General features: G+C 39.7%; 1 protein-coding gene across 1 annotated transcript; it reads right to left on the reverse strand.

Moving 5' to 3' along the window:
- Positions 1 to 6,003: 6,003 nt before the first annotated feature.
- Positions 6,004 to 13,849, reverse strand: rpl14.S (ribosomal protein L14 S homeolog; the record flags this gene model as incomplete). The annotated part of the gene is given in 6 exon segments (NM_001091255.1): positions 6,004 to 6,110; positions 7,364 to 7,417; positions 8,165 to 8,264; positions 10,482 to 10,576; positions 10,818 to 10,919; positions 13,835 to 13,849. Coding segments are annotated over 6 exon segments (417 nt in total). The 3' UTR covers positions 6,004 to 6,047.
- Between the last annotated feature and the right edge of the window lie 2,414 nt (positions 13,850 to 16,263).

The raw sequence follows: 16,263 nt of genomic DNA on the forward strand, positions 1-16,263 counted from the left end.
AGTGAGATCTTTCCAGGGAAACATCAGCTGATTGTATTTATTATTATTATTATTTATTAACGTGTATTCATAGAACATATTGCGTAGGTCTGTAAAGTAAATGTGTTTATACACACATCACATGAAATACATACATAGAACATATGGAGTTTCATACATCACAACCAATACTGGTACAAAAGGCCCTATGGAAAAGAGCTTACAATCTAAAGGGAAGGGAATAAGACACAAGGTGTGGGAGTGGGCAAGATCAAAATTAAGTGAGTGAGAGATGTAGTGCTGTATGTGGTATTGCTTTTGGTAGTTAAGCAGAGTGAGGGTAGGCTTCTCTAAATAAGTGCGTTTTGATAGATTTCTTGAAAGCAGAAAGGTTTGGATAAAGTCGGACAGACCATGGGAGAGAATTCCAGAGGAGGGGTGCAGCCCTTGCAAAGTCTTGAATGCGAGCATGTGAGAAGGTAATAAGAGAAGAGTTGAGTAGCAGGTCAGTAGAGGAGCTTAGTAAACGGTTAGGTGAGTATATAGAAATTAGTTCAGAAATGTAGGGAGGGGCAGAGTAATGGCCCAGTAATATCTAGTTATGCCACTATCTTAATCACCTTTAATCACCATACTTGCCAGAACATTTCAGGAGTTGGGGAGTGCAGAGAATGTAAATGATTAGACATATTATTTTCAATAGCAATTCCACTGTCAAATAACTTTAAAACCAATGAAACTGTTTAAATAATGTAAGTTGCTTGCAACTACATTTTTTTTCACTGAAAAAAAAAAACATTTTTGTCAGAGGACCTTTTAATAAAAGTCAGCAAACAGTATGCTCGAAGAGTTCAGATCTTTGGTGTTTATGGGGGAGCCAAAAACTCAAAGTGTCATGCTGCTGCAGCCGGCCTAGAGAAAAAGGAAGCATTGTTTCAGCATGCACACAGGGAAAAGAAATGTGACAATTTAACACTTTCTCTGATAAGTACATCTCAAAGCACTGAGAGTTATCAGGAAATTACTAGCATAATGCAAGAAATACAATTTGTAATTTAGTTGTGGTCCAGTCTATTTTCCACATTACCAAATTATTATTAGTTTCTGTTGAAGTTAATTTTATAACTCCAACATTTACATAGATTTGTTTGATTTTTTTTTTATTAAGTTTCTGTTCCCTGACTTTTAAAGCTTAAATAAATTTCAATGCAACTTGTTTTGCTGCAGTAAAAAAGAAGGGACCAACTGCGGTCAAGCCTTGTACACATTGTTCCCATTGGCACCTCCACATATAGGAGCATCTGCTGCCCACATTCTGGTAACTGTTACTGCTAAGAAACTCAAAAGAATCAAAGATTCTTTTAAATTTGTTGTACTGACAACAGTCTAACACTCTATAATTGCGTAGGGCAATGGGCATTAGGCCCCTCATTCTGGCACATACACAATATTTTGGGGTGATACAGAAATTGCTTTTATCCACAAAATGGCACCTGCCTGCCCACTGCAATTGTGCATTCCAAGACTGAAGGAAACAAAATGTAAATAATAAATATAGTGTGAGCAAAGTGTATTTTGCTCAACTAACATAATAGAAAACAATTTGGAATTATTTCTTTGGGTGACAGGCCCCCTTTAAAGGAGAAGGAATACCATTTTCTACTTGGGGTGCCGAAAGTTAAGCACCCCCAAGTGACTACTTTTAAACCAAAAAGTTTTTATTGATTTTCATTCACAAGACAAGGGGGAGGGGGGGAGGGGGGCACTGTCCATTGACATGACCGTTCATCAGTTACAAAGAATGCATACAGAGTTCCCATGACCATCAGATATAAATTGTATTCACCTACAACAGTTATGCCCTCAGCATCAGTCCATGGTCGCCAAATTTTATCAAACTTGTCCGGACAACCCCTAGACAAGTAGGTAAGTTTGATCAGGGGAAGGACATTTTTCACTTGCTTACGCCACATTGTCAGTGTGGGAGGCCTGTGACAAAAAGGCCTCTCTCAATTGAAAGTATGCATGGAGCCTCAGATTAGGAACCGTCATTTTGTCTCTAAGCACAGTGTAAGATATAAACATATTATCCTCTAAGACATCTTACAAAGTTTTAATGCCCCCTACTGGCCAGTCTTGGTAGTTGGGGAGATCAGTAAAGTGGGTTAGAGTAGAGTTTCTCCAGAGTGGCAAATTCGGGGAGAGCAATGGTGGGTCAACCCCTGTCATATGGAGAGCGGAAAGCCAAGCCCTATGGGTAGTTGTCACCACTGCCAGTTCCTTGGGGAGATCGGTTTGTGCTCTACCGACCCCAGCCACGAAGCCTGTAGCTGCATATTAGGGTTCTCTGCGTTAGGCACCAGCCACCAATGAACATAGGCAGTTTGGGCTGCCAAATAGTAAGCCTTCAAGTTGAGCAGCGCCAGGCCTCCGCTATCTAAAGGGGCATACAGGGTTTCTTTGGCAATCCCGGGGGCTTTATTGTTCCAAATAAATGACGTCATCATCTTATCATTGTTGCGAAAAACTCTATTTGGTATGTGAATTGGGCAGTTGCGAAAGAGATATAAAAATTTCGGAAGAAAAACCATTTCAAACAGGGCCACTCTACCCCATAGCGTAAGCGGCAGGTGTTGCCAAGCAGCCAGCACCCTAGTACAGTGCTGAATCGCTGGATCCAAATTCAAGTGTATAAACTCAGCTAAATTGTTATGTATTTTAAGGCCAAGTGACTACTTTTACTTACCAGGTAAGTAAAAGTAGTCAATTGGGGTGCCTAACTTTTGGCACCCCAAGTAGAAAATAGGATTCCTTCTCCTTTAATTAAAGGCAGTGTCAGACTGGAGACCAATTCCTCACCTGCGTTGCCACCTAAGGGGCCCCCACACTTTTTTTGGCTGCTGCCTGATGCATCCCCCCTCACCTGCTCTGTGCTTAAAGGAAAACTATACCCCTAAAATGAATACTTAAGCAACAGTTAGTTTATATTAAATTAAGTGGCATATTATAGAATCTTACCAAAATGGTGTATATATTTAAGTAAATATTGCCCTTTTACATCTCTTGCCTTGAGCCACCATTTCGTGATGGTCTCTGTGCTGCCTCAGAGATCACCTGACCAGAAATACTACAACTCTAACGGTAACAGGAAGAAGTGTGGAAGCAAAAGACACAACTCTGTCTGCTAATTGGCTCATGTGACCAAACATGTATGGTTTGTTTGTGTGCACCGTGAATCCTTCGATCCCAAGGGGGGGCCCTTATTTTTCAAAATGGCAATTTTCTATTTATGATTACCCAATGGCTATGAACATGGTTTATTTACATGAAGAATAGTGATGTGCAGGCAGGCCCGATACCTGCAGGACCCGTGGGTCGGACGGGTTCGGGCCAACCCTGCACCCCCATTTGCGCTCTTATTCCTGCTCTCCCTGCCCTTCCTTACTTAATACTTTATTTAATGTACACAACAATGAATTTAGGGAATTCCAAGAGAACACACTCATGTAATAAATTAGAAAGCACTTAACATACAGAACTAGTTAATGCCAAAAAGCTCAATTTAATGAATCGTGAAAACTGTCGTGAGTCAAAATTATTCAGACGTCCATTGAGTTTAATGCATTTTGACAAATGAGACACGTGTATAAAAATTGTCGCCCCTTTAAACAAAACACTGATTGTTTGTCCATATATTGCAATATATTTAAGCTGGCCAACTACGTCAAAGTCATCCCATATCTGGCCAGTCCTGTGCTCAATTTTCATCTGATTCATTAAGAATTCTATTGCTTCTTTATACATTTTACAAAGGGACTAAGTTTTACCTGCAACTTACTTGCTGCTTTCAAAGTAAAACTCCCAAACTTGGCTGCCCTTTTATTAGACACCAGTGGGATCACCTGACTATAGCTGGGAAGGGTGGGGGCTACAACATGGAGCTGGTCACTGCTCCTGTATAGCTATAACAAACAAATACAGGTATGGAATTGGTTATACAGAAAGCTGAGGATTACAGAAAGGCTGTCTCCCAAAGACTCCATTTTTATCCAAATTTTTAAAAATGATGTCCTTTTTTTCTGTAATAATAAAACAGTACTTGTTCTAAACCAAGATATAATTAATCCTTATTGGAAGCAAAACCAGTCTTTTGGGTTTATTAAGTATTAATAAGATTTTCTTGTAGACCTAAGGGCAGTGACACATCAGGCGATAAATCGCTGCTTCTCTGGGCAACTAATCTCCTGCACTCTCCAGTAAAAAGCTTTCCCATAGGCAATAATGTGAATTGCTGGTGATAAAACCCATGTCGCTCCAGTCTCTCAAAATCGCTTGAAGTTTCATCTTGTAGCGATTTTGGGAGACTGGAATGCTTTAATGCATATATGCAGAATGCTTTGGACCTAGGATTTTCCATTTTTTTTGTAGAATCAAGTACAAAGAACTATTATTCTTATTAAAGAGTAAATAGAAATTAACTCTACTGAAGAAGGCTTTCTGGATATGGTTGGTGAAAAGAAACCCTGTACCAGGATACGGTCAGACATCTTTGGTTCCAGAGACATATAGAACAGAAACAAATTGTTGTACAAATGACCACTACCCATCCACAGTTTTGGCCACATCTAGTAATGCCGGGTCCAGTTTCTTGGAATATATGCATAAAGGTATTAGTTCATAGAAAGGCATATATTTATACATTTTTAAAGGCGAAGGAAAGGCTAAAATTAAGTAAGCTTTATCAGAAAGGTCTATAGAAATACACCGGTAAACCCTCAAAGTAATGCTGCTCCGAGTCCTCTGTCAAAAGATAAATCTAATTTCTTTCCTTCTATTGTGTATACATGGGCTTCTGTATCAAACCTGTTTTAAGCATAAACCGCTAGGGCTCGAGCGTGCTGCTCTCTCCCTTATCCCCTTCCTTCCCTGCTGTAATCTGAGCCCAGAGCTATGAGCGAGCAGGGAAAGGCTCAGGCAGGAAGTGATGTCACACCAAACCTAATATCGCAGTTACTATCCTAAACAAACAACTTCTAGAGCTGTTTACTCAAGTATGGTAAAGCATTCTGCGAAATAATTAGTGTTTTAGCTTGCATTATTGACAAACTGCTTCGGTAGCTTTCCTTTTTTAAGTAACCAAAACATCTCTCCCAATTTGAATGCATATAAAAACAGATTGTTCTAAGAACATTCAGAAAATATTGTAGCTAGACATCATAATCAAGCAAGTGGTGTATAATCCAGGGGATATTGTAGTCTGCTTTACTGCTAGTGTTCATGTTGCCATTGTGCAAAAAGTAAATCCTGCCTGTGATCTAGTTTTTTTGGTGTTGTTGAAAACTTGGAACGAATGACCACAAGATACAAAGGGGCAAATTTACTAAAGGGCGAAGTGGCTTATAACAGTGAAAATTCGCAAGCGTGATGTCATTTTGCCACTTCACGATTTACTAACGGGTGCTGGCATAAATACACTAGCGAAGTGGATCTACTCTAGAGCTACTTCGCACCCTTACGCCAGGCAAATTTGCACTCTGGCAAAGGGACCCAAACCACGCAGGTGTCTTACTTTTTTAAGGGTGATAGGCTAAAAAAAAAAAAAAAAAAAAAAAAGATTGTAAATTTTTTTGGGGGTACCCTCCTTCCCCCCTACATTTCCTAACATATGGCACCTAAATTATACAATGGGCACATGTATAGGGCAAAACAACAACTATTTTATTTTATGAAGCTTTCTCAGGCTTGTGTAGTGTAATGTATTTGCTGCTACATATACGTCCATTGTACTTTAACTTGGCACTGTATGCAAATTAGGCATCTCCAGCGTAACTTCGAACCGCTGATCGTAACATAGCTAGCGCAACTTCGCAAACAATCGGTAACTTGTGCGCAACTTCGGATCTTCATGAATTAGAGCAGCCCTGGCGAATCAACGCCTGGCAAAGTGCGGCGAAGCCAATGCTGGCACAACTTTGGAGGTAGATTTATTTGCCCCAAAGAGAGCAAAATAAAGACAACACAAACTGTCTATAAACAATTTATTTGATTTACTTTCCAAATTCAGAGAATTATGCTTTCTTGGCAGCCTCCTTTTGGAGCTTTTTCATTTCATGTCTGATGATCTTGTTCCTCTGTGGAAAAGAGAAAGTGACATTTTATTAACTATTGCCACGATGAGCTCCAACATTAACAGAATATAGATTTCAGATATACAGATATTCAGCATCATTTATTACAGATAAAGGCATTGTTAAAGACGTAAAGGCAAATTCATGTATATAATCACAACTATACAAACATGAACGTCTAAACAGCTTATTTTATCACTGTGAAATAAGGATATTAGTGCCTTTTAACAGACGCTCACACCAAAGCAAAATATATTAAGGTGATATGTTTAATTACTAAGAAGGTTTAAGGAGTTTTCCATATTACAGAAGGGTAAATTCTAGATATTTTAAATGGGAACTATAAAATGCATGAACAGATATTAAAGATGATTAAAAAAAAAATAGTTTTAGGTTATACTCTCAAAAATAGCACATATATACTTGCATTAAAAACACTGCAGTGTTTTTGCAAGAAATATAAATGTCTACTATTCTCCCCAGGGATTCCACTTGCTCTCAGAGCAAATATATTTTTTTTTAGCAGCCACTGGATATCCTCCTTGGGCTTATGGCAGACATGATTTGTAGCCTGGGGCAAAGAATCTCCCAAAACAATTTTTTCTGGAAGTTATGCGATTCTTCTTTACCCTCAAGAGATTCACACTGACAACTGTTAAGGTATTTTTAGGAGATCTGTCACCAGCGAGTAAGTGCAGTCGATAGATCTCCTTACCTGCCATTATCCTAAAGACACTTTATATGCTGTACTTTTAATGCAACAATCATAAACTAACATTCAGATCTGAATTGTAGTATTAAAGTAGAAAAAACAAGTCAGGCTATATTCTGGCCATTAATTGACACAGCAATCATGCAAAATCGTGTCCTGGAAATAAAAGTGATTGTCATGGATATCAGCAGGCAATGTCTGCAAATATATTATTGTACTATTATATTGGCATATGTATGGCTGGCTTTAGAAGGGATCTACACACAGTTTGCAACTGGGGAGTTAATTTCTTGGTGTGGCAAGTGAGAAACCAATACCCCTGCAGTTTTCACAAGAATATACAGATATTTTAGAGAGGGAAACATTACATTTTTGACTGTAGATTACCTTTACAAGCGTAGTTTACCTTAAAATTATAGTATGGTGTACAAAAAGTCTACCTGCAATTGGTGGTTTTGAAAAGTTCAATATATAAACTGCATGCATTTTAAATAAAACTTTCCCTTTAAGCAACAAATCCAATATTGTAATACATTAGCCTTACCATTTTCTTTGCCTTCATAACTTTGAAGCGGTCAAAGTCGGACATCTTTGCTTTCTGAAATTAAAACAAATGTGTATTAAAACACTTATCCTTTAATACTTTCTTAAAGAATACAAATGACTGCATCGGTCAAGAAAAACTTGTGCAGCTACAGATGGAGCTGTGTAGGCAGCTGGTGTACAGAGAGGGCAGAATTCTCTCTGGAGCATCCCCTTATATTTTACTGGGCCACTTTTTTGCAGAGCTGGGAAAAGTTTCATGAAGCATCTTTACAATCTGGCTTTGACAGTGCTGCACAACAGATCCCAAGTAAGCTTTTTTTTTTTTTTTTACTTGGTGAAAGTGTTGTCAACTATGTATCCTGCTTTAATAGAAATCAATCAGGCTCATGCAGTATTCAGCTCTTTGACCAGCTTCCTATTTATAAGAAAAGGATGGCTTGGGAGTGGGGCTTCACATTAGATAATGAATTGACTGATTTCTGCAGCATGTTTCTCTCTTAGAAAGGACATCAGGCTCAATGTTGGGAGAGAGATATGTCATGTGAGGGGTGTTTAAAGTCTTTTTAGGGATTTTAAAATCAAAAGATTACTTTTTCTTTAACCCCAAATATGAGGAATATTGTGGTAAGTTTTAGTATGTGTCCTCACCTGGATTTCAACAACATTAATTCCAACAACTGATTAAAGCTAGCTCTGCACCAGATAATTCTTTCACGCAGGAAGATGCCCTCTTAGGTGATCCCATTTAAAGCTTTTACAATATACTTCATAAAGGAGGAAAAGGATTGGTATACATTACCCTTTGTCTTGCATCAATTTTCTTTGCCCAGCTAGATTCAGCCCACTTCTCATTAACGTTTGCTTTCTCCCAGGCACGTCGAACATACTTTTGACGAGCACTAGAATGTAATCGATAGATTAGTATCATTAGTGTGGTATGTCAGTATGTGGTGGCGATGCAGAAAGTCTATTTATTCAAGTAAATAAAAAAAACATTCTGTAAATTTTCAAGACAACACGACTCAAAGCCACAGCCTGCAAAATTCTAGGGGTTAAAAAGCAATGTTATAGTGCCAGTCTACAAGAAAGATGAAGCACACAATATATTATAATGCAGAATTCTTAAAAAAAGTGTATAATACAAGGAGTTCGTCCTTAATTTTTAAAACAGTAACCAGGGTGTATTACACACACTGCACTACATTATACATTTGTTTTGCACTTCCTTATAATGCAAAACCCCATATAGACAGAAGAAGGAAAGGGAGTTATTTCTATACAAATTTAGAAGATCACTGACATTTTAACAAAGAAGTTTTATTTTATTAAGTATTATCTTTATGTTTGCCCAGTGGATTGCCATAGACCTAGTCAAAGAACTATCACATCTTGCAGGAAAAAGGGTTTCCTGCACCTCTAAAATATCTGAAAACATTTTAAAAGCCTATCTTCCTAGTTATAGGTCTGGGACCTTGAGAAAGGTCCCAGAGGGAACCGAAACGTAACGTTGGCTGTATATGCACTTTAAAAATATAGACTTTTGCTACATGGTTTTGCCGTGCACCTGGGTACTCAACGTTTGGGCTGCCAACCCGAGTCCGATGCATGGGTGGTCAACCATCTCAGATGATTGGCCAGTGTACTGTTGCAATTAAATAAGCATTATGACCTGAATGCAAGGATGAAAGGGGGGGGCTTTCCTTCAGACACTAGTACTTCTTTCTTACAAGCTTCATAAACATATATTTGCTCAGAATTCAAAAGACAATGCTGTTTTTACTTCACTAAAATACGGATTTAAAAGGCAATCCAAAGAGTAATTTGTAGCTGTCCTTTTGTTCTCTTCAAGATAGCCTCTAACCTTTTAGGATCACATACTTCATCATGAATGAAGTTGCTATGGAATGCACAAACCAAAGGGGTAGGTATTTTGGCAGCAGTAGTCTTAGCCACCATAATGGACTGTTTATGGGGGAGGATAAATAGAGGAATGGATGACAATGGTGCCAAGTAACCATATAAGGAGGCTAGTGACATCCTTTAAAGAGGTTGTTCACCTTGCAAATACTTTTTTCAGTTCAGTTGTTTTCAGATTGTTCCACAGAAATACTTTTTTCAATTACTTACATTAATTTTTACTGTTGAATGTTCCTGTCTCTGGTGTTTTGAGTCTGGCAGCTCAGTAATTCAGGTGAAGACTCTAAACTGTTACAATTTTGCAACATTTAATTGATACATTTCTCAGCAGCATCTGGAGCATAAGCAACTATTATATCAATTCTAATAGCTGCCTGTAACGAAACTCACATTCTGCTCAGCAGGGACAAAGATAAGAAATCTATCAACTAAATGAATCAATTTAGAACAGTTCACAGGGTCAGCGACCCTCCCCCCTGAGCTGCTTTAGAAGCTAAAAAATGACACTTTACACTTCAGATAGAAAAACGGTGACAGATAGAAAATAGAAAGTAATTGGAAAAAGTTGTTTTTTATGGTGGTCTTTCTGAAAACAAGTAGTTGTTTAAATGGGATGTATTGTCAAAAATTAAAATCCCCTTTGCCCTTGGGGAAATGATATAAGCCTTTTTCTAATTGCAATCAATTATTTTTTATCAGCGGTTTTCATTTGCACTTCAGTTTAAAGTTGAGTGCAATCCGCTCCCCCACATACCTGCTCTTTCAGCTGTGAGCAAAATCTTCAAGGACCGTGGCCATCTCTGCTGTTTGACCCGTCTGCCTCTTCTGCTGTTCCCACACGCCTACGAATGAAAAATGAGTAGGCGGTCTTGTTTGCAGAACGTCACAGTCACTCTCACCATTGCTTGACTAGCTACTCATTTTTCATTGGTAGGCGGGCGGGAACAGCAGAAGAGATGGGCGGGTCGAACAGCAGAGACTACCACAAGCCGTGAAGGTTTTGCTCGCAGCTGAAAGAGCAGTTATGTGGGGGAACGGATTGCGCTCAACTTTAAACTAAAGCGCTAATGAAAACCACTGATAAAAAATAATTGATTGCAATTAGAAAAAGGCTTATATCAGTTCCACAAGGGCAAACGGGGATTTTAATTTTTGACAATACATCCCCTTTAAGCATGCAGACACCTAGAAATACATACCTGTGTGGGACCTTTATTACAAAATCTGTCAGCTGCATACACTTGAAAGGCATAGCCTGACGTCTTACTCCAGTGCAAGGACCATCTACAAGGGCCTGTAAAACAAAACAAAAATGTATTTTCCCCGCAAATAAACTCCAGATACTTTAGTTAAAACCATTTGTTTATGTGTTCATAACTACTATAATTAAACCCATATAAAAATAGCCCTCTCATGAGGCTCCTAAAAGTTTAGATTTTAGTAGAGTAAAGTTACCATCAGTATTTGTTTATAAATTTTCTATTTATATTCTTCACAAACTAGAAATTCATTAGGTAAAAAATAATCATATTTACCCTGTTTTGGTCAATGACATCAACAATTGCCACTAGTTTGCCAGCATGTGGGCCAAAGGAGAGATAGGCTACACGGCCAATCTGGACGTAGCGCTTGAATACCTGTAATACAATATTTAAAAAAATAAATAAATTTAAGAATACGAAAAAATGATTGTTTCAAATCCTATGTAACATCACTGACACATAAAAAAGGTTATATTTTTTAACATGATATCAAATCACATGACAAGGACATGTTCCTACAAGAGCCATCTCTCATAATGCTAATCATTCAACAGGGGACAATTTGTATGAAAACTGCACTGAAGAACGCACCAGCCCTGCAGTGTTTATCCCTCCCAACTGTCCAGATAGGTTTAAATTGTGTGATCATGGAGAAGCTAAATCACTCTACAGGCTGCAGTATTTATTATGTTTAGATTGAACACAAGTCTATGGATCTGTACAAGAATAGGGAGTGGTCCACTGGCGGAGGGGCATGTAGAGTAAAAGAACAGACCACTTCAGTATGATTAAAATATTAAATATAGGACCATGTCAACATAACTTTAGCTTGGTAACACCTGAAGGTCTGCAGGATTAGATGCCAAGCGAAAAATTTCAATACTTTCACTACTGCAGGGGACTAATCTTCTTGCGCTGCTTCATTTTCCGAATTGTTAAATAAACCATGAAAGACAGGTGATATTGAATCATCCTTCCGAGTCCTACCCGAAGGCATGGGCTCCGTTGCCCAAGCTGTTCCCAGCTACCGCCAGCGAACAGCTCGAACGGGTGGGTCCCCCTTCGCCGAAGCTAGGGAGGGCCCACCACCCCGCCCCCCCGAAGGGGTCTGGGGACGTTTGGACTCCCCTTCGCCGAAGCTAGGGGGAGTCCCGTCGACCCTGGGTTCTGCCGAAGCTTCCCCCAGGGTGTGTCATGGCCTGCGAGTCCAGCCAAAAGACCGTGACCCCATCCAGGGTGCTCAAACCAGACACAAAAAGGGTGCTGGAGTGGGCGGTGCAAGGCCATTGGTTGCCTTTTGCAAGGCTCTGGTTGGCAGCCAGAAAAAGAAAAGACTTCCCACCCACCTAATGGCAAGGGCAAAGGAAGTGAAGCTTGATTAAGCATGGGTGCATGTGCATCTCCCCCGACTCAAAATGCAAGTCAGGGGCCACCCTCATGGGAGCACAGCGGCCCAGCTTTCATCAAGCTTCCGCTTGTCAGCCTAGTCCAGAGGACCAATGGTTTCTCCGTTCTTCAGATAGGATCATTAGAACAGATACTCCTCTTTGGTCTTGCCAGCCAGAGGACCAAGTGGTTCCAAAGGTACTACACTGGTGCTACATTGCACCTGTGCAATGCTGGCTGTTTTGAGCAACTTCACTTAACCCATAACTGTAAATGAGCCCTTGAATATGTTAAATATAAACATTCTTGAGAGATACTCAATTTGAAATTCTCACCAGGGTTGCCAGGTTTCCAAGCCAAATTGGGTTATTAATTTAAAGCCCAGACGGGGTTTGAAAGTACAAACTAGCCAAGGTACGGATTTGGGCTACTTATTGGGCCTTTGGCTGGTTTGTTATTTGGAAACCAGCCAAAGTTTTTCCTTGCAGTAATGTGCCAAGCCTGCGTCTCCCAATGCATGTTGGGTAATATAGAATTTGTTTAACAATTTGCCAACTTTGAAGGTTAATGTAAGACTACAATACCCACCATGCAATGGGACGGACTTCGAGTTTGGGCTCTGTACCCTACCTGCATTTTCCGGTAGCTTTCCTCAATTTTACACAATTTTGGGGCAAAAAATCTGCTGGCCACCAAAATGTCTAGAGTTTGACCTGTTTTGAAAATATTTATTGAAATTGTATATGTATTAGGGCCTTATGGGAGCCCTATACCGCCTGGGCACCTCTCTGTAGTTACGCTCCTGGAAGGGGGTGACTGTCCCATTTTATTTCATGGGAAAATGTGAAACTTTTAAAAAGGTGTATTTTCACAAATTAATTTATTAGACTTTATCACTGCACATATTGTGGTATTTTTGGGCTACTTTTGAATTGCCTCTTGGCTAGTTTTGTAGCAGGTTTTGAAAATTAGACCTGGCAACCCTGATTCTTGCGGCTGCGAAACATTGGGACCACAATCCATTTGTTTACTTTATAGTAGATCCCGAAATTGAGGTACAATCGACTAGTATATGGAATAAGCAAGTAATGACATGCAGAACTTCACCCAGCTCAAACAATACAGCAGAGGTGCATATAGATGTGTATATGTTCAGCATGTGGGGGGTAAAGTGAAAGCATTACGTTTTAGAAGGATTACTCATGTGTAAGAACCAAGCCCACTTACAAAATAAACTGGTCCATATGAGATTTCTTGGAAAATGCTCAGTTTAACACAGTAATACGTTTGAATGGATGGGCATTTGTGGAGCACACAGATCATACATATTAAGCGTGACACCACACCAGCACAATAACAGACAATGCTGCTGGGAGAGGAGAACGAGTACACATTGCCTCCAGCAAGTTAGCGCTGGTTTTGCGCATGGCTCAGTAGCCAGTCCACCAATGCGTTCGGCTACATTAGTTGACACGCTCAATGTAGGTTAAACGCTAAGACACCGAGCCAACCAGATGCACATACAGGGTCTCCAGTTCCAATAAGAATGCCTGCCAAGCCTCGCTATCACTTGCGCTACTATTAACCAGCAATTATTGAAGGCAGGTTTCGAGCTGAAAGAAAACTGACGCAGCTGTGACGCTGCAAGTTGAACAACGGTATAGGAACGCTTACTACAACGTGACACGGACACACTGAAGCCAAATGACTGGGCCTGTGCGGAGAGACCCGGCTCCATGTGGCTCCTGTTCTCCGTAATACACAGACCACAAACTGATTCCCTCCACCTATACCCAAAACAGATACTGGCTATTAGATTTGCTGGACTAAATAAGGGTCTCCAACCGCAGAACGGCTTCTAATAACAGTCACTATTACACAGAACTCACTCACTACGAACTCACCATGATGGCGCTGGCTCGTAGAAAGGAAGAAGAAGCGTAGGCGCTTTCCGGATAACCTTGTTTTTTTAACCAATCAACATGCGCCTTCAAGACGCGTCATCACACCTGGCAACAAAGTGGCAAAAAAGTGAAGGCTTCGAAAACCGCGCTTTGATTGGCAGCGTAGAAAAATGAACACGGAAATAGCGTCACTTCCAGCGCCGCTTGTGTGCGCCCTGCCATTTTGGAAAAGGGTGAAATGCAGTTTGTTGAATGGAGGAACTTTTCCCATAAATCATGTACAGTGCAGTCTCGCGTTAAAAGAACACTGAAGTTACATTGACTATGGTTTATAGTCAGCTCTTTATCGGAATGGAGCTATCCAGTGGTTTGAATGAGAGACCGGAACATGAATAGCGGAATAGAAAGATTAATAATAAAAATTAACAATAATACAGTTGTAGCCACACAGAGCAAAAGTTTATTGGCTGATGTGGTCAGTGCCCACCATTTCAAAAGTAGAAAGAGTCTCCTGGCCAATCTGGATGTATCCCCAACAGTAACACTGTCTATCAGTCTATTTATGTGACTCATATCATTTATTAGAAACCAGTACATTAATTATACATGTGTAATTAAGCACATTTTACCCAAATATTTGTGGTTCAGCACAACATCTGCTCAGCCCATGCCCAGTTTGCTCAGAGCCAGTCCTAGTTTCCAAATATATACCTCTTTTGTTAGTGCAAACATTTAGAAATACAAGTTTAATGTGGCAAATAAAATCAGACTGAAGTCAATTTATTGTAACTTCAGTCTGGCCTAGAACCCATAGTGACTAATCATCTGTAAATAAATAAAACTTCATGTTGTGGATTACTCATACCTCCCAACATTTTGGAAGTAAAAAGAGGGACAAAAAATGTTTTCCCGCACGTAGCACAGCAATTTTTTGACCACACCCTTTCTGTGGCCACACCCCCTAATTACCATGTTTGTTTTACAAAATTTGGCAGGTTATGAAAGTTTGAAAATATTTCTCCTCATCTAAACTGTGTTTTTGTGTCTCAAAATTGTTACAAAGTATCTTATTTGCACCTGTTAGATGTTCTGGGCTCTCTGCTAAAAGCCAATTAAGTGAGAAACTTTGTTTCTTTTTCTGGCTGTTCAGTGCAGAGAAAAGAGGGACTTTCCAGTACAAATAAGCGACTGCGGGTTGAGCTGTCAAAAGAGGGACTGTCCCTCCTAAAAAGGGACAGTTGGGAGGTATGGATTACTATACCTGATGTAAAATTGCAATTTTTTTTCAATACACATCTCCTTTCTGGCCTTTCCCTCTCTTAAATAGATGGTGCAAACTGACATTAATAACCATAAGCCATTATTATATGTGATTTTAAAATACAGGTATGGATTCCATTATCCGCAATCCCATTATCCAGAAGGCTGTCTCATATAGACTCCATTTTATCCAAATAATCCAAATGTTTAAAAATGATTTCCTTTGTAATAATACAACATTACCTTGTACTTGAGCCACTTAATTGAGTTTCTATTCCACTCCACAGGCTACAGGCTCTTATTGGAAAGGTAGCTTACCAACCCCTTGGATGTTGCTCCCAGTGGACTCGAAGAAAGTGATTATTTTTTTAATTCCTGACTTAGAGGCAAGTTATGGTTGCATAAAAACAGGTGTACTGCCAAACAGAGCCTCATGTAGGGTGTCAAATACCAATCACAGCCCTTATTTGGTATCCATAGGACAAACTAATTTTGCCCTTGATAGTTTACGACAAACCCTAAGCTTAGCTTCTCAACAGCTGCTCAGAGCCCCCTGATAATGTGAGTGTCGCAGACACCTCCCAAGATGGTGACCCCCTGTGACAAGTTTGAAGTCCTGGAATATTGCTGCTATTGAGAAGTTGAAACGTTAGGCTACTGCAATTAGTTTGGTATTTAAAATATGGCATTTTTAGCCATATTCATGTTTAGGGTTTAGTTTTCCTTAAAGGTTCTGCACACACTGCATCTACAACAGTTTCAAATGATTTTTCTGCATGCTGAGAATAACAGTTACAGTAATGGAACTATGATAGCAGGGGCCTGGGTGCCTTCACATCAGAGCAAGTGCCTGGAGGGTCCCAGGGGGTGCGGGCCCAAGATCGCACCCCCAGTAGTTCCACCCTGAATAGTTTACTAAAATATGAAGAATAACGTTTTTGGGCAACAAATTTGAATTTTTGGAGAGACAATTTGAAAAAGTCGCACGATTCTAATTGACTCTCGATTTTCTCATGACTTTTTATCGCAACAATTTTATAGAGATTAATTATTGGTAGACTAAGGGCATTCAGGCTTGGGAGTTTGGTCAAAATTTTTTTTTGATGAGTTTTAGTAAATATGCCTCTAAATATTAAGGCGCAGATTTTTCAAGCTCAGAATTCCGAATT

Source organism: Xenopus laevis, chromosome 6S (assembly GCF_017654675.1).
Source record: "Xenopus laevis strain J_2021 chromosome 6S, Xenopus_laevis_v10.1, whole genome shotgun sequence".
Classification (NCBI taxonomy): domain Eukaryota; kingdom Metazoa; phylum Chordata; class Amphibia; order Anura; family Pipidae; genus Xenopus; species Xenopus laevis.